At 39.6% G+C, this 18,294-nt stretch overlaps 1 protein-coding gene across 4 annotated transcripts in view; it reads right to left on the bottom strand.

Moving 5' to 3' along the window:
* The window catches only part of ENPP2 (ectonucleotide pyrophosphatase/phosphodiesterase 2), a 71,251-nt gene that overhangs the window by 38,237 nt on the left and 14,720 nt on the right, over positions 1-18,294 (bottom strand). For 3 of the 4 annotated variants that reach the window (XM_021546581.3, XM_021546577.3, XM_021546579.3), the window contains exons 2-8: positions 17,950-18,052; positions 12,082-12,237; positions 9,965-10,090; positions 7,909-7,969; positions 6,543-6,640; positions 5,061-5,140; positions 3,734-3,853 (exon numbers count right to left, since the gene is read on the bottom strand). In XM_021546581.3, coding sequence (XP_021402256.1) covers positions 3,734-3,853; positions 5,061-5,140; positions 6,543-6,640; positions 7,909-7,969; positions 9,965-10,090; positions 12,082-12,237; positions 17,950-18,052 — 744 coding nt within the window. Of the gene's footprint in view, positions 1-3,733; positions 3,854-5,060; positions 5,141-6,542; positions 6,641-7,908; positions 7,970-9,964; positions 10,091-12,081; positions 12,238-17,949; positions 18,053-18,149; positions 18,265-18,294 lie in introns of those variants that run through there. The other variant, XM_021546580.3, reaches the window with a different exon arrangement.

The following is an 18,294-nucleotide window of genomic DNA, read 5'->3' as shown; positions in this document are numbered from 1 at the left end:
TGCAATTTGTTCTGCAACAAGGTAAAATGTGGAGTAGCCCCTTCCACACTTCTTACATTACAGAAATGTTATCCCGGACTTGGCAACTAAGCATTGCCTTCCTGCCCAGACAGAAGATTTTTGGAACAAGAAGTCTATTAAATAAAAAGACAGAGTCGTGTTGCTTGTTCATGGCTCAAGATGGATAAGAAGTACTTATAAAACAGAATTACAGATATCTCTCCTTTTGCTTCCCCTACCAATCAACAAAGTGATTGCAAGACCTGTTCAGGATGGAAAGGCAGATGACAGCATTCTGAAGCTCCTTTGATAATTATTAGACAGACAAAATCACCAAAATTCTAATAATGGTTTTATTCTAAATACTGAGATATAAATTTGGATGAATCAGGAATATCAAGTTAAGATGCAGGGTCATGACAGACTACAAAGACAGCTTCTCAACATGCTGTCTGATACCTAGGAATGTCATGACCATGTTTAAAGATTAACATCTCATTTTTTTGCGGGTTGTAGTCTTTAAAAGGTTGATAGTGAATTTAAAGCTACATACAAGACACCCTAAACATCCATCAATAATTTTAAAATTATGGTATTTCTGAAGTGAAAGACATTTTTTGAACTCAACCTCAGATCCAAACCAGGTTACTTTGTGAAGGAGCCTCTCTGTCCCCATTAACCAGCAGTTGTATACCTTGCTTCTTCTGACCTTGGAAAGGCTAACAGGTTATTTCTAAAGATCATGGAAGAACACTTAAAAAAACCCCAATATATGTAGTGTAAGCTTAAACTCACTACATCAAACCAAGACATGGAAAACTAGTGCTTAACAGAAGCCAAAGACAGCTGGGGCCTAAATTTAGTGCCTAAAGTTACTTGGGATGAAAACAAGAATGTCAGTGTCCTGAAAAACTAGCAGTAAACTTTGTTTTCCCCATGGGCCCTAATGCTCACCATTTCTGTGAGATGCTGTTGCAGTATGAGGAGTGGTTTTATGGCTGTTTCCTATGAAACACTTTTGTTTTGAAAACAATGATGTTTTAAGCTTATATAATAAATCAACATTGTATACTAAATCAGGAAGTCACATAACCAGCTACAGCACCCTGAAACACTTCCAAACTACTTTCTCCCCCTTCTCCCTTTCCTAGTGCTATTAATTTCTCATAATTCCTGGAGTAAAAACATTCAGATACTCATCTGCCAAATCCCACTGATGTCTGGGGTAATCTGGCTGTTTTTCAGCAAAAAACTGAGTATTAGAACAACTAAAGAAAGAAAGAAGGAAAGACCACCAAAACTCCCCACATTTTCATAGAGCCATATACAGTAGGCCAGTTTCCAGGAGCAAGAAAGTATTCCAGAAATTATAGACATTAAATCACATTCCTTTCTAGGCATTTTAGCCATAATACAAAGCTGGGAATCTCGGACACCTTTTCTGCACAGAAAAATAGTAATTTCCAATCCTGTGCAAACCATATCCCACTCTGCTGGTTTTAAGTACTTCAGTTTGAAACCCAGGACCTAAAAAGAGTCAGTTGAATATATGATATGACAGACAGGATTCCTTTGATACATAGACCAGGTATCCCTTTCTACTTCCTTCAACTGTCTCATCTTTCAATACCCAGCTATTTTGGGCAGTCTGTGTCAATGTCATATTTAAAGAAAATTATAAGGAGGCATTAGAAATTGACTGTATCTAACCAATACACAGACAGAGATAGCTTCTCTTATAAAAATCTGCAGTTCTCTTATCAAATGTGAATTCTTGAACATGCAGAGAGAGTTTAATTTATATCATACTTCTGCAAGAGGTCTATCACCTCCTTATCCAGCTATTGTGGCCACTCAAGCAGGTTTGCCCAATTTATATGTTTCCCTCATATTATGTGTATGGGAGTTGAATTATATTCCTTCCTCTGTGTATTTGCTTCCATTTTTCCAAAGACATGTCCAGTTTATTACATGATTAGTGTGTTTCTTTTTTAACAATTCTTCAGAACAACTGGTTTATTTTATCATCCCTATTTGGGTATTCAACACACCCACGCACACACACCCCCATCCTCTGTGGATTTCATCCAGCGTAAGGTCACCCACTATTGCATAACTTTCTCAAACTCTTCTCAGATAACATTTTTCATCCAGAAAATCTTTTAATCCCTGGAGTAGCATAGGTGTGGGAATTAACAATGTTCCCCACAGAACACAGCACATGATGAAGTATTCATAGACTTCCATCGTACTTCTAAAATATCATACTTGAAAAGTACAGACATTTGTACAAGCCCCAACAATTAGTTCTCCACTAACTCCTACCTAACCATGATTAAGGTAAGATGCAGAATTAAATTTGCAATGCATAATTAAATTCCAACTGCTTAATGAGTTGTCCCACAGCAGTTGAGCCACAGGATTATCTATGAGCTCGACTCCAGACTGGAGCAGGTTTTAATTCTGGCTCTGGCTGTAGCTGAGATAAAGAGGTTACACACTGTTGCTCTTTCACTGCTCCTAGTTTTGATCCTGAGTTTTTCCTTCCATCTGGAAAGGTAATAGCTACGTTCCTCACCACTCATGCCAAAGCATAACCCAGGTCACAGATAGCCAAGGGAATGCCTACACTCACTGACAGACTTTACAACAGCACAAATACTTCATTCTGACTCAGCTACAGGCAGACACATCTGCCTGCAGCTCTAAATTGCCTTGTCGCTCATTTGTAGTGGACTAAACAACTTGCAGACAACACACACACTTGCTAAGCCTGTAACTGTCAGAGTAAATCCCTTTAGCCACTTGGGATATTTCTGTCTTAAGAGATTTGGGGGATGATATGGATCAATTTAGCAAACAAAAGTGACAGATTATGTTGTTCCCAAACCCCTTCCAATTTCCTCACCTCTACCATCTCACTCTTTTGAGAGGTTAATTCATCAGGGAGCATTCAAACCATAGTTCCCTAAGCAATCAGTGCAATGAAATGTGTATGCACCTTGTCTTCCTGCACTTAAAACTTACTAGTTTGACTTTTGTTGTCAAAGAAAGCAGTTACAGCATGCACTAATAGGGGAATGTGCAGCAGAAGCAAAGCGACTGTCTTAGCTGTAGTAACACAGAATACTTGGAAGGACTCCATCTCCTTACCTAGAATAAGGGTTCAAACCTAGGCAAACCAAGTCCAACACTCATCCAAGAGACTGGACATAGTTCAGCCTCTGCTGCTATGCTCAAAGCAGAAATTAATTCTCAAGTTTCCATAGCCTCTGCAGTAAATTAGGTAACAGTGATTACTTGTGGATGTTAATTATGAAATTACGCTGTGCTATGCTGACAAAATATTTATACTAAAATTTCTCAAGAACATTACTAGGACAAAAACCTAAGAAACTCATAATGAAAATGAAACATTATGCCACACTAACAAAATCACAGTGTTATACTGCTGCCTCAAGTGAGGGTTTTATCCTAGCTGTGGCTAATTTATTCTTATCAGTGCAAGCACCTTTCCATAATCAATGGATTTATTATTCTGAAAAGAAAAAGCCAACTCAAAACATTACATTAAACTGATAGACGGAGGGCCAGCTGGAGAGGAGGGGGTAGGGATTAGGTACAAATTGTTCACATATGTTTTTTTTAATTATTATTATTGGCTATGTTCCACAGCACAGGGGGAGGGGAGAAGAGAGAGGAAGAAAAAAGTAGGAGGGAATTTGAAACTTACTGGTTGACCTCCCCACCATCTGTGATTGAATTTCTCTCGCCCTCGAAGACTGAAGCTGGCATCAAACACTGGGTCATACATCGAATTGCCAACAATCCCATGTGATTCAGGATAGAGTCCCTTTGTGCAGAAGTAGATTAATTAGTAAAACCCTAATGCACACAAATGCAGTGCTTCATAGCTATCTGAAAGTACCACTAAATTACGTTAAAATAAGTATATTTGTAACTACATACCAGAAAAGATTTTTACTTTCAGATAAGCATATTTAAATCTGGCTGTAGTAATGAAAGCAGTAAGAGACTATTGAAATGTGCTAAAAAGAACAAAAACTCCTGTTAGTTTCAAGTTTTTCACACTGTTAAAAACTTAGTTTGAGGTCATCAAAGAAAAAGCATAAGATTGATTTACTTTCAGCTCCTCTTCATGAATGTCCTTTCTGGACACAATAATTCATTCTCTGGTTGCAACAGTAACACTTAGCATTTCCATTTTGTACTATTTTTATCTTCATGACTGCTTCTGTTAGGCAAGTTATTTCCAAGAAAAAAAAAGTGAGGCAGGTCACCCAAAGCCATGGCTTTATATCACAACTTGTCTTGCAGTAAAAGCAATCCAGAGAGAAAAGCAGAAAATTCCTTTCTCTGGGCCCTCTCCCAACCTATTCTTTCTCCATATGTTCCTGTCTCATCCATTTAAACATTTGTGCAGCAGCTGCACAAAAAAAGAGAAGGGGAAAAAATTGCAGCTGCAGGTGGAAAGTCCCTTATGGCAGCTTTGGGAGCACTATCAGTGTCACACAGGTGTGGGGACAGCCTGGCTGCCAGCCCTGCCACCGCAGCACAGCGCTGGCTCCTGTCACCGCAGGGCCAGCACAGCGTCCAGACACACTCAGCAGCTGCACACTGCCCACTGACTTCAGCTGCTCCAGCACAGAAACAACTGCTGGTTGTACTCAGGGCAGCATTTTGGGGGTGGTTTTTTCCCCTAGGAAAACTTTGACCTGTAATTACGCAGCAGTACAAATAACTGCAAAAGCCGGCATAAGCATAGGAAAGCTGTGACAGTGTATAATGGTGTGATACAATCCATTTCACCACTTCAAAATAAAAGAAAATACTTAAATACTTTTTCTTCAAAATGAAGAAAATACTTAACATATATAAATACCATGAAGGATGGACAATAAAGCAGTTATACATATATATACACATTAATATGTATGTTGGTTTGTTTTTTTTTTTTTTTTGAAACCTTGCTTCCCATAACACACATTTCTACTACAGTGCAACATTTTATCATGAAAAAATCCTTCCCAGGGACTTACAGTAGCAAGGGTGTACAAGTTGGGGAATGTTTTTGTAGGATAAACAGGTCGCATATAAGGAGAATGTGTTCCACAAGATCCTGAAAAACCAAATGCAAATGTGAGGAAGCAAAGCTCTTAGATATAGAAAACAAAACCAGGAAAAGTAACTCCTGTGACTCAAAATTATGCAGAAACAAGTTAAATTTTAACTAATTTAAATGAACTTCCCACTGCTTAACAGCAGTCAGTAGTAAGGGCAGTAGTAAATCTACTCATGCACTCTTTGTACTTCACAACTGACAGCTGAAATAATGCCTCTAGATGACTACAGAACCAGTTATATTCCCATAGACTGGTTTATCTTTCCTGAGCTAGTCTCTATCTGGAGTCATTGGAAGTGTCTTGTTAAGTAAAACAACATGAGAAAACACTGGCTTATTTTAAATAATAAATACGCCAAAGCTGCAGTTTCACACTGGACTTTGTGGGCTCAGCCTCCCCGTCATTTAGGCTAGAAAAGACTTTCATTGAACCCAACTATAGGTGACTACACAAATATGAGGGCCAGCACACACACAGGGGAAAAAAACCCCAATACATTTCAAGGGTACAGGCACACACAAACTACCATGCAGTACAGAGAGGCTCAAATATTCAGTGCACCCAGTCCTCCACAAACCCAAGAGGATGCCCATTCCCAGGAGGGTGAGTGCAGAGTACAGCTTCTGCAGCCACTTATCCACACCTCTGACATTTCTGAATCAAGTGGAAAATTTTGAGGGTACCTCCCAACTAGCCTGGAAGCATGCATGATATGTATTGTATACTAAAGATTAATTTCTTTGCTGACAAAACCACATGAAGGTCACTGATTCTGAGCAGCACTTCCCAAAGCAGCAGCTGTGTGCTGCATTTTTCAGGGTACTTTCAAGTCACCAGTTGATATCACCTAATTTAAAGGGGGCTTATGCCATTTCATCTCCATGCTGACCTGAAGAGGGTCCCACAGAGAGCCAGCCAGAGTAATGATGCTCAAACCAACGTGGCTAGATGTCATCCTCTCTTTATTGTCTAATTTTTACATGTTTTATACCTTTATTGCCTTACATAATATAACAGCTACTTAACATTCATTGGCTAACATAATATAATTACATATACAAGTTACCTATTGATTGGCTGTTATACTACAAGCGTCTGGTCAGGTTGTAGTATGTGATAGTTTTTCATATACTACTCAGTGTCCAGCATTGACTGTTGTGTTTGTACAAAGCTTACTGCTTTTTCAAGGATGTCCTAAATACTTTAAAGTAACTAAAGTAACTCTGTAATCTGCAGGCCAAGGTTGTCCAGTTCCTGCAAGGGAACAGCATCAAGGATAGCATGTCCTTGTTCTACAAGAAATTCTGCACTGACCCTTCTGTTGCTCAATGAACAATGAAAGAAATCGGGCTGCAGAAGACTGTCTTTCATTTATTGACAGAAAATAGATGTACTCACTCAGCTTTTCAATATTGGGCATGACCTTGTTCCCTTTCTTCATATATGATGCACGGAAACCATCAACAGAAAAGATGATCAAAGGAGGACGAACAAAGCTGAAGGCAAAAGCAGCAGGAATATAAAGCAGCATTTCAAAATTTTCATTTTTTTAATTTCCACTTGCTCACTGAGCCTCTAGGAAATCCAGAAGTTCAGTTACTGTATAAACTATATACCTATAGTCTTTTACATACTTAACAGACCATGAGAAACAGATAATCCTCACACTTAGTAACAGCCAGTGTTCAGTCACAGTCAGTGAAAGGGCTGATATCTAACATAAAAGACATCATCCCTGAGCTAAAAACATATAGCCCATAAAGGCAAATGCTTATAAAAGGCGATGGAGAAGGAAATTTACCATGCACAAGTACCCAGCCCAGCACACAATCTCTAGTTAAAAACCACGTCTCATGACAGTTGTTCTTTCTCAAACAGAAGCCCATGGAACATTCGAGCCATATGTGAATACAGTTCAGGCCTGTGAGGCACAGTTCACTCTAGCATACTAAAGATGACAGTATTTCTTGTTACTTTATTACTTTTTGAATTTACTACTGCTACTGAAAGTCAAGTCCAAGCAGGCAGATACACACCATGTATGGACACACCTGGGCTTTTAATGTCATCTGCTGCAGGGGTTAGCAGCAGTCACTGCCACCACGAGAACAATCTCCAAACTATCCTTCTAACAGCACAGGCTGAGGTGCAACCCAACACAGCACCTGAGCAGATGCTTATCTTTAGGGATAATAGTGAGAAAAATGCTTTCAAAAGTTACTTACTTCCTCCACCTTACTTACATGCTCAAATTCCTCACTAAGTAAGCCTGTGACTCACTGCAGTTCAGAAATCCTTTCATTTAAGAGCATAATGCTAAAAGTATAAAATTCCATTTAAAAAAACAAATGGCCTGAACTGTGTTCACATATGGCTTAACCTGAATTTTGCTGAAAGCAGAACAACCTAGACTTTCCACTGACTTCAGAGGAGTCTGGCTACCTTCCCTATGCAAGAAAGTGAAGCAGGCAAAACCAGCAGCAGGTGATTGAAGATCAAGAGTTCAAACCCAAATATCATCCACCACTACTCATCCAGCAGCTCAAAGGCATGACAATATTATGAGGCCAAATTAAGGCAAATGCATTACAATATTATGAGCCTAACTTTGGAAATGGTGAAGCCCAGGAAAGCATCCAGCCCACAGTTATTCAGCCTGCATGACAGAGCCAGTGCAGAAATGCGATAGGTAGAGGTCCAAGGCAGAGCTAGGGACCAATGGCTTTGCTGCATTTGCCTTTCCAGATGCAGGCAAAACACTTACCCTGCTGGACATTCAGGAGTCTTTATCTCTTCACAGTCATCATCCACCCAGTGGGTTTCTCCTACCAGAAAAGTCACATTGTAGTTACAAAAAGTAAAAAATACAAAATCTATGGATATAGCTACAGGTTTCACAGAAAATATACATAAAAAAATAAAGTCTATCTCCAGTTAATGGACCGATTTGTCACACTTCCCATGAATAATAAGAATGTATTTTCACAAAGCTGAACAAGTGATGTGGTTGTATTCTATTCAACAAAAATATCCAAACTAGCACTTCTACAAGCAGCTCTGGAAACTGGGATTAAAAGTGTCCTTTTGACCACAGGAGGCAGTGGTAACGCTTTAGACACAGTGGTCATCTATTTTAATTTTTTTTTTTTTTTTTTTGATCTGTCAAAAACAGGTAGTGCTGCTTCTGGCTGTGAATTCCCACCCTCCTACCATCAGTTCTCATGGCTCCATGAGCTGATTCAGCCAGCTAAAGGCATAAAACAAAATCCATTCTGGGAAAGAAAAACAGCTCTAAATAGTTTCCAGCTGTCTTAGAGAGGTGATCAGCTCATGGATCAGGTGAGACTCAAGCTAAAAAAAGCATTAAATACTCTTTCAGAGCTACATTACTTAAAATGACTTTGTGTAATCAACTATTTTCTTAAGGTTTTCACTGCTGAATGCTGTCTATAGAGAGCATTCACTATTACACTTTTACAGATCAATTGAAAAAAACGAAATTATTAACCAATGACCCTATTTCTGAATCTAGTGCTATTAAAGGAACTGCAATTCAATTAAAATAATGAAACAAAAAACATCATAGAAAAGACCTGCAGAAAATGTGTGCTGCAACATGTTCCAACTGACCATGACAGGAGGTGGATGGACAATTTCCAAGGGAAAAAAAAAAAAAACAAAAAAGCAAAAAAAAACCACTATTCTCAGATAGGCAAAGGCATGAATAAAGAGGAAACACTGTTCTTACATAAAGCTTAGTCATGTCTAAGTTCCAGGGTTGTTGAGATAAATGAATATTATGTACATTAAAGCTAGAGATATACAAATTCCTCTGTCTTGACCCTTGTGAGAGGAAGCTTACCAAAAAGGCAGGAACTTGAAACTATATCAGTATTTAAGTGGTCTCAGCTTCTGGTTTCTTTGGGAAGGGGAAGGACAATCTAAAGGGATTTGTTAGAAAATACATACTCCACTTGGATTCCCAACAGCAAAACCCAAGTAAACGAAAAGGTCCATTTTCAGTGTATGGATGGATCTGGACTATTATAATTTTGTGAACATAGGCATTTGTTCAAAATGGTGAAACAATTGCAAGCTGTAACCCTTGCCGACATAAAATTAATAAATGAAAAGAACTAAGAATTAGGTGAGCTACAAAAGCAAAAACCTGTAGAGCTCATTCAAGGACCAGAAGACTTGCTGTCAATGGCAGACACACTAGACAGGCATCCATGCTCTAAAAGAGCAGAGCAGTGGATGAAAACAAAATCTCCAAAGCCCATCCACCCAGCAGGCAGTGCAGGCTGCTCTGAGCCATGGTGGGTCAGCTGAAGCCCATGCCACCCACCTTCGAGTAATAGCCCCTGCATTCTTCCAACTCCTCTTCCACAAGGAACAAAGCCTACAGATCTTAGACCAAGTAGTTTGAGCAGGAACTTTTGTGGTGAGGGTGGAGAGAGGTCTTTGGGACAGAGATAACATATCTAGGAATGCTCTGTTCCTTCTGGGATCATTAGAGATCCCTGCACTCCCTGTGATGCAGACAAATGCATCTGAACACTTTAGAGCTTTGCTTTAAACTCTTCTTCATCCACCTCCATCTCTCCTCTTTCTACCGCAAAGATAATGTCCTTTAATATATTATCTACCCCTGCTAGTGCCCAGAAATTTACAAATGCGATTGCCCACTTCCCCCACCTCTTAAACCAAAAAAAAAAAATCAAAGCAAAACAAGGAGAGTTCCTCTTTTGGATTAAAACTCGTTACCCTGCATTCTATTGGGTTTGGAAAGATAAGAGATAGAAAGACCAAAGACCTACCTTTGCAAACGACTTGGTAATTAGTACAACAATCTCCTCTACTTAAGCAGTCTTCAGAGCAGTGACAAGCATTGTCATCATTCCTGGTTTCTCCACAGCGATCTTTAGTACACTCCCAGCCCCGAGCTAAAATATTCACAATGTAAGCAAGAATGAGAGATTGTTATCAAAACAAAAATATTCATTCACACTATAATGAAAACACTCTAGTCATTAAACTAGGTATGTCAACCAGAAACAAAAAGGATCCTGGTCACTTGCAAGTGCAGGAGGGCTCCTCCACAAATACGTGTGTATTTCTGCTACCCTCATGTGCTGTACTACAGGCTTTGTACAGTCTGAATGCTAGAAAAAGTGTGGAAAGGAAAAGACAAAAAGGATCTTCACGGATAAATGGTGGAACCTAATGCACAAACCAAGAATTCCAGTGTTTTTGGGTAATCTTTGCTTTTCCTCACAATTACTACAATCCCCTGTTCAATCCGTAGAAATAAGAAAGTAGAAAACAGACTACATCGAGGCAAAGTGATGCCTTGCTCCCACCATCAGTTCCTCACCCACAGGGCAGATCCAGCACCAGCCTCAAAGATGTGAAAAAACAAAAGCTGTTCTTCAAGGAAAGCATGGCGTGGCTGCTGTGAGAATTCCATCTTCTCTCATCTTGCAAATGAATTTAAGATCTGGCCTGTCGACATTAGGTGCTCTCTCAAGGGTAGTACATTGCTTTGGAACAGGGACTATGGTTTTAAACATATGGTTTTTCCACAATAAGGCCCACACAAGAAACTATAAAAACCACTTTAGAAAACATGCACCCAGTAAAAAGCCACACATCAGAGCAATGCCTTTTATCCTCTTTTCTGCTTCATTTGGGGCTTTTTCCTATAATTGTGTAATACTTACAGATCACACATGTGATAATTGCCTGAATAAATGCCTGTGGGAGTATATGACTGCAAGCACAACAGCCCCAGGGGCCATACAGGTATCCATATGCATATGTGAACATATGTGTCTGCTATGGACAGGAGGGTGAGAGACTGAGATTCTGCCCTCTGGCAGCCTCTCGTTTTGCAGCCATTTACAGCAGGGGCAGAATAGCATCAGGCTAAAATTTAGAAATTTTTGGCCTGGAACCAAACTTGTTTTTCATACTAGATTAGCTCACTCTTTTTTGGTACCAGTCTATGAAAATTATGTAACCATAAACAGGACTGAGGAAGTCAGGACTTTCAAGCATGGCACATCCATAGGCAATGATATTTTGAATCATTACACTTTTCTTCTGGCTGCTTAGTAAGTATAATACTTCAATAAAGCAAGAACAACTTCAGTGGCAAAAATAAAAGGCACCTGTGTCAACACTGACCTCTGTGCAAACACTGAAGGAGATGGGTACAACTAATAATTTAAATGCACTATGCTAACAAGTAAAATATGACTCATGTCCCTCTTTGAAGTTTTCCTTGCCTATGACTCATGGGAAAAAAAAAAAAAGCCAAGAAAAGAAAGTGAACCTATTGCTGTATTTCTGTCCCCCAGGATCCAATGAATTGAAGTCAAATGTTTCTACCAGTGTAGTAATATGCATCCTAACACCTGGAAATCAGGATCTGAGGCATGGGTAGGAAGCCCTGGCTGTCCCCTGCTCCAAGAGGACCTGTACCCCTTCAATGATCCTAGCTTCCAAGGCATGCTCTTAAGTGAGCCTGAATTGCTCCGATATTAAGTTAGCAGCTGGAATGAAAAAGGATGGCTGACACAAAATGACCAGTTTTTACCATGGCTTTTGATTGTAAACTAGAGGTTCGATGGGTGCCTGAACACTATTAATACTTTTAATTTAGCGTCAGAATATCTGCTTTTCAGTGTGATAGGAAGAGTACTCTGCTTTTTCTGCCCCCCACAGTAAGGAGCAATAGGTGCACATTCCTACTGCTCCTTGCAAGGAAACACGAGCTGCATTTTGGGCTGAGCTGAGCCTGGCCAGCCAAGGCGAGGTGAGGAGGAGCTGCAGGTTATGCCAAGAAGTGCTGGTTTATCAAGCAGGTCCTGAGCACTGGCAGAACCCAGGTGTGAGCAGGGCCGGGCAGTGCAGGACAGGAGACCCACCATACCTGTCTTTAAGCACAGCTCATCAAAGTCGAAGCAGCAGCTGTTGTAGCTCTTGCAGAGGTTGTCACAGCGGCAGCCAGGAGGCTCTGCCTCTTGAAGTTCAAAGCATCTGTTTCTGCAGGAGCCAGAGGTATTGATCCAGGGGGAATCTGACAGGACTGTGTGGAACAAGAAACAGGGCAACATCTGTCAGGCTGGCAAGCAGTGGGGCAGCAGCTCAGCCCTGAGCCACTCGAATGAGCAAGACCTTGGGTGCTTGCTCGGAAAAAAGAAGGGAGAGCAGAAGAACTGCTTGAAGAAACTAAACACAAAAAGAACAAAAAAAAAAAAAAAAAAAAAAAGTTGTTCTTTTGGGGAAAATAAAAGGAAGCAGCATGCTGTGATAACATCCTGCAACGAAAGAGCCCTGGCTTTACCTCTGTAACAATCAAGAGATCATTAGCAGAAAAGTATTGAAGTCTCCAAGGCCCCATTCCAGGAGCTGCAGCTATTCCACAGAAGCAGGCCTTTGTTTTCAGAAACCAAGTGACATTTTCATGGCTGGCTGGGCAGTTTACATAGGAAAAGAGTCCAATTAATCTACATGCAGACAGCAGGACTTGGTCTGCTACACTGGAAGGTGTCAAATCAATGTGAAGCATGAAAGAAAACTTTAAAATGCTCTGTAAATTAATGGAGAAATAAAGCAAAGCTTTCTGATGGACTTCTGCAAAACACTAAATAATAAAAACTTTTAAAAATACTGAAATATTTAAGAAATTAATAATTATTATGTATATAAGTAAATGGAGGGTTGCCAGTCTGCAAGCCATGAATAATGTATTAGACTTCAATAATCTATTTATTAGTAAGGGCCCTTAATGTCAAAGCTGATATATGTCTGCTCTTTCGTCAAAACTTACTATTTTATACACTTCATATATTTTAAAAGTTTTTATTGTAGGAGAATCCTACATAACAGCTTATATGAAGCAGGAAAATTGTGTGCTTATCTCTAGGGTTAATTGTATTTTATGAAATAAAGTAAGGAGAATGTATGTTATCCTTTAAATATAGAGGTGTTCCAAGGAAAATTTCACAATGCCTTTTGTTCCTTGAGAGACCTATTAAAATTAAGTATTTGAAGTTGTCTTGTGTTTTGTTTTCTTTTAGGCTATGGTTTGGTTTTGGGTTTGGCAAACCTCAAGCAGTATGACTTTTAGAGGACTGATGCAATGGCATTTTTGGGAAATAGTTGCTCTGATATTTTCTTATGTACTTTTCCCCCTACACTTTTACATAGCTGAGAGTTTAGTTTCCACATAAACTGAAGGGAAATCTCTCTCCAAATAAGATGGCATTAACTGAGAACTATGAGAATGGATGGAAAAGATGATGAAGGGAGAGTCTGGAGGTGACATTGCAGCAGCTGATGTCTCACCAGTCCTCATCCCATGCACTACTGCTCCACCACTTCCCTTGGAGTGGCACTGACTGGACACCAGCACAAACCACTGCAGGGAGCAAACCTGTCAGAAAATCAGTGCTACAGCAAGATAATAGGTAAGAAACCCAAAAGGTGCCACAGTTGCAGTCATGGCTCATAGCAGCAACAAGGCACACTCCTGTAACTGCTGGAAAAGGTAGTAGCAGATAACCCCATCTTTCTGGTTTTGTGGAGTTTTATTTCAACCAGTTCAGCAGTGCTCAGGGTGAGTAACATCATACAAACAGTGAAGTTTCACTCTATAGGTACATACCCTGCAAACATGCTCTCAGTGAGCCATTAGTGTTTTGGCCATCTGAAATTCCAAGAAGATAGAGTGTGCATCTATGCTGGCAACACACAGATCAGTATTTCCTTTGCTTACATAAGTAGGTCACAAAGCTATGCTAGAAATCAACCACACAAGAATTATTTCAAATAATTTTAACACTCAAATTTTCACAGCTATGAAGCTGTGGTCCTTATTTTTGATGAGAGCTCCTTCCTATCAAATGCTTCTGAAAATCTATTACCAAAAAATAATTTCATTTTATTTAATCTCTTACACTACTTTCTTTTTTGGAAGGTAGGTAATACATAATCACAGATCCAGTAAGTGGCAAATCAAAGGTATAAGAAACTTGAAGGTATTACATACCAGCATATAAACCTTACCCTGGACATGACTCTTTTCATTTCAAATGGCTGAGAGGGAGACCTTTTCAGAAGGCCAGAAAAACCCAAAACCAACACATCAACATGTGTTTAGGAAGAGAAGGTGTAAATCTGACTGCAGATTACGTAAGAGACAGTTAATTGCAGCTCAAGGAATGTCCACCTGTTGTAAAAAGCAACTCATTTATGCAGGCAACCACCCCCACAGAAGCTGTGCAATCTCAGAGCTTGAAGATTTTGAACAAGGGCTGAGGATCTAGAAGATCTGTCAGAAGTACTTCAGTAACAACTGACCAGGTCTTGGGATATGAAGGTCTACATGGCTGTTCAAAATCCCTTCTAGCTCCATCTTCTATAACTGCAAATAGGGTATCCATTTAATGCAAGAAAGGTTTAGCCTACCTTGTCTAATTTTTTCACATATTTTGGCAACCACCTCAATAGTGATGTAGTGAATTATCCCAAATAACTTAGCAAATTCAAGTCACACATCCTGAGTCAATGTAGGACACTTTCCATATTGCAGCACAAAAGAGAACTTTCTGAATTTCTCCAAATACATTAAGATCACTCTTTTGTTTCTCATGCTTGACCTTGCCTTTGCAGCGAAACCATGATTTTCAGGTCATGCACAATGCCATGGCACAGGTACTGGCGCATGCAAAACAGTTTGAAAATATGCCATCAGGAGCTCTGTCCCTGGTGAGCCCCTTCAAATTAACAGAAACCCCTGTATAGAACAAACTTAGACATTTTAAACTTATTTTCAAAATTCCTGCATCCCTCCACAGCTCCTGCAGTCGGTGCAGCAGGCACAGGGACCTCAGCCTAAAGTCCCTTCCTTCAGTATTTAATGCATAAAGCTTTTAACACTGTTTTCCATACATTCCTTTTATTGCCATTAAGTTCAAAATGGCCATCTAATTGTCTTCTATGTCATAGGTTAGAGAGTGAAGCTAAATAGGGCAATAGTGCTTTTGTGATTCAGTTCAAGTTGTTACATTCCCATTTTAAAGGTGTTATATTTATCTTAGAAAGTACCATATCGAACTATTTATTTTGATTGTCTTATTAAAAGGTTTAAAAATAATGAAATCTATTTATTTGCAGTAGTGTTTAAAACTGGACTACACAATATAGATATGCTCACAGAGCATTAGGAAGACTACCTAGTAAAAATTTACCATTTTGGATCCTATATGGAACAACAAAATACTTAAAGCTTCTGGAGCACTAGTTCTGCTAGATGATACTCCTATTATAAACTTGCTCTTCATCTTTGCAATGAGTTAAATCCAAATGGAAAGTCAAATAAGGGCATTACTCCATTTTTAATTCCATGCTTAAAACTACAGTGAGAAGAGATAGAAAAACTACAGTGTTTCTCATTCCAAAATATTAAGTTATCCTACAGTGATCAAGAACCATGCTTCAAGAGATTACTAAGGCCATTTTCCCTGAAAGTGCTTTAAAAGATGACTAGGAAATTCATAAAGCAAGTAACTTAAAATGGCAAAGTTAAGGAAAAATGTGAGCTTTGGTTCTCTACTGGCAAGAGTATCGTAAACTTTTGAGTAAAAAAATTATTTAAATAAATAAATTAATAAATTCAATTTGTTTGGTGTAAATATTCAACATCTCAAGTGTATAAAGACATATATCTGTACACTGTAAGAAGAGAACAAGAAGGGTGTATTAATTACTATGGTGGTACTTTGGAGTGCATTTGCAAGGGTCTAGGAAACAAACATGATGTTTTTGGCTCACAGCAGAATTCTATGCTAGATGAAAATGAAGATTTGCTTACAATCATGGCATACCTCTGGAGAAATACCAAACTGGTTTCTACAATAATGCTTGGTAAAGAAAGAGGTTTGCCAACATAAAATAATTAATTCTCAGTGTCAAGACACTTGGGAGCAAATAAGCTAAAGAAGAGTGAAGCTGAAAAAGAATTTACACCAATTTTTTCTTCTGGATATTACATTGGACTACTCTTCTAATGAAGTATAATTGGAAGTCATGCAATTAAGAGTGACTAAGGTTCTTTGATCACAGTGCTTTCAGTTTGCTAAAAACCCCATACATCTCCAGTGTAACTTTTTACTGCCTATACTTTACTGTGACTATACTCCTTTATGCTTTGCTATCATTTTTTTTCTCCTGCAATAAATGTAACCAAACTACAGAAACACAGAATGGACAAAATCATCCATTACTTCTGTCTCTTTTTATTGCACCCTTGCCTGGACTACTTCAATAGTAGGCAATCAGTCTCACCTGCAAAAAAATTTTCAATAGATTTCCAAAAATACCCTATCTCCTGCCCTTTTCAAGAGATCCTGTGTTTCTTCCTACTTTTCTGGAATGCTGAGCTAATCCTCCTGCTGTTGGAAGGAGCACACGGCTACTGTTCCCAGCTCTGGAGGTGTTGAACAGTGCTGGCTGGCTCAGCAGAGTTGGCACCGATCAGCAGCCATGGGATCACACAATCAGACCTCTGGGTCTTCAGTAAAAACCAGCTGAGCCCTGCCCTGGACGGTCACCAGTGAAAGCAAAGCAACTGGCACTCAATACTGAACTCTTGAAATGCAAATCCTCCCCATCCCTATTAAACACATTACACATCTGTTCTACAATTAACGTCCTAGAAGATTTTTTTTTAATTATTTTTCAAGCCATTTTTCTTTTACTGCTATAAAAATCAAAAGCAACAGCCACTGTCTTCTCTACTCAGCGACCAGCAGCCCTGATAGGGGCTGTGATTAGACAGCAATTCCTCAAAGAGAGAGGACAGCAGTACACAGATACATTACCAGGAGCACAACAACCTCTGGCCATGGCAAACAATTTTATAATTAATCTTCACAGACTATCATTACAGACAGGCACTGAGAATGAAACCCTTTCACTCCAGTTACGTTAACCAGCTCTAAGTCAATGACCACAAGTTTCCTTTCTCCTGCCAAAGGAACAGAGGCACAACTCAAGCCCACTTTTTCTTGAATAAAAAAAGGACTAGTTGTCTGGTTCACACATTTTTCCATTTGGACTATGCTTGAGCTCACAGAACCCTATATTGCCCCACAACATAAATAACAGTTCCTCCTGTGGCATGTTCTTGCTGTCTTCCAAAGAAAAAAAGTAGTAGGCGTAAGAAAAGCAGAGGACTCGGTGACAGCACATCTGCACGAACACCTGCTCTCCTCTCCCAGCCCTCTCCGCCGTCAGATGTCTGCCGTCTGCTGTTCACAAACCAGCATGACCTCAGGAGCCACAGAAATCCCAAAAGCTTTTCTCACCAGTGCCTCTTGAAAGCATTAATCAAGTTTCTAGAAACCGCTTCAATGCTACCAAAATAAATCCACCACCCTTAAAGCCATCAGGGAGTTTCTCTTAGCACTAGAAGGAAGCCGTGCAGAGTACAAAACACTGCAAACACTTCAGGAGCTGAGGAGACCAGTCTCTGTGAGACTGACAGTGCTCAGTCCTAAAATAAGCTAAATTTTCCGTAGTCACATGCACACAGAGCAAAAGTTTAAGTAAATAGGAGACCTATAGGTGAGTCCCAAAGGTCAACTGACTTGGGCTCAGCAAGTTATTTATTCTTCTCCATATCCTAGAGGGAAAAGGAACAAGCAAACTACTGTGACAGAGTAGGAATGGTTTCTAACTGCAGTCTATAACATAAGGCTATATGGTGATGTACAATTTACGTCTGTTACTGTACCTGAGACGGGGCCCTCATCCCATTCTTCAGATCTCCTAATTCGGTTTGTTGTAAATCCCATGCAGACATTTACTCCAAAGGCAAAAGCAAATAAGGATATAACCTGCAAAAGTAAAACAGCAAAGTAAGCAAACTGTGCAAGAAGAAGGACTTTTGCACTAGGAGCATTATGCATAAAGGGCAGAGATGGTCCTCAGTACATTGGAGCTCCCTAGTACTGCAGTTCCCATCACTGGAGCAGCAGCTGACAGCGTCACCGTTGGAGAGTAACACAAACCAGAAGGGGTTTATGAATAAAACATCTCTCTCTGCAGCTGAAACGCTCCTTTTTGTAGGAACTTATTC

Source organism: Lonchura striata, chromosome 1 (genome assembly GCF_046129695.1).
Source record: "Lonchura striata isolate bLonStr1 chromosome 1, bLonStr1.mat, whole genome shotgun sequence".
Classification (NCBI taxonomy): domain Eukaryota; kingdom Metazoa; phylum Chordata; class Aves; order Passeriformes; family Estrildidae; genus Lonchura; species Lonchura striata.
Note: the sequence above shows the minus strand (reverse complement) of the source record. Positions and strands in the feature narration are given on the sequence as shown.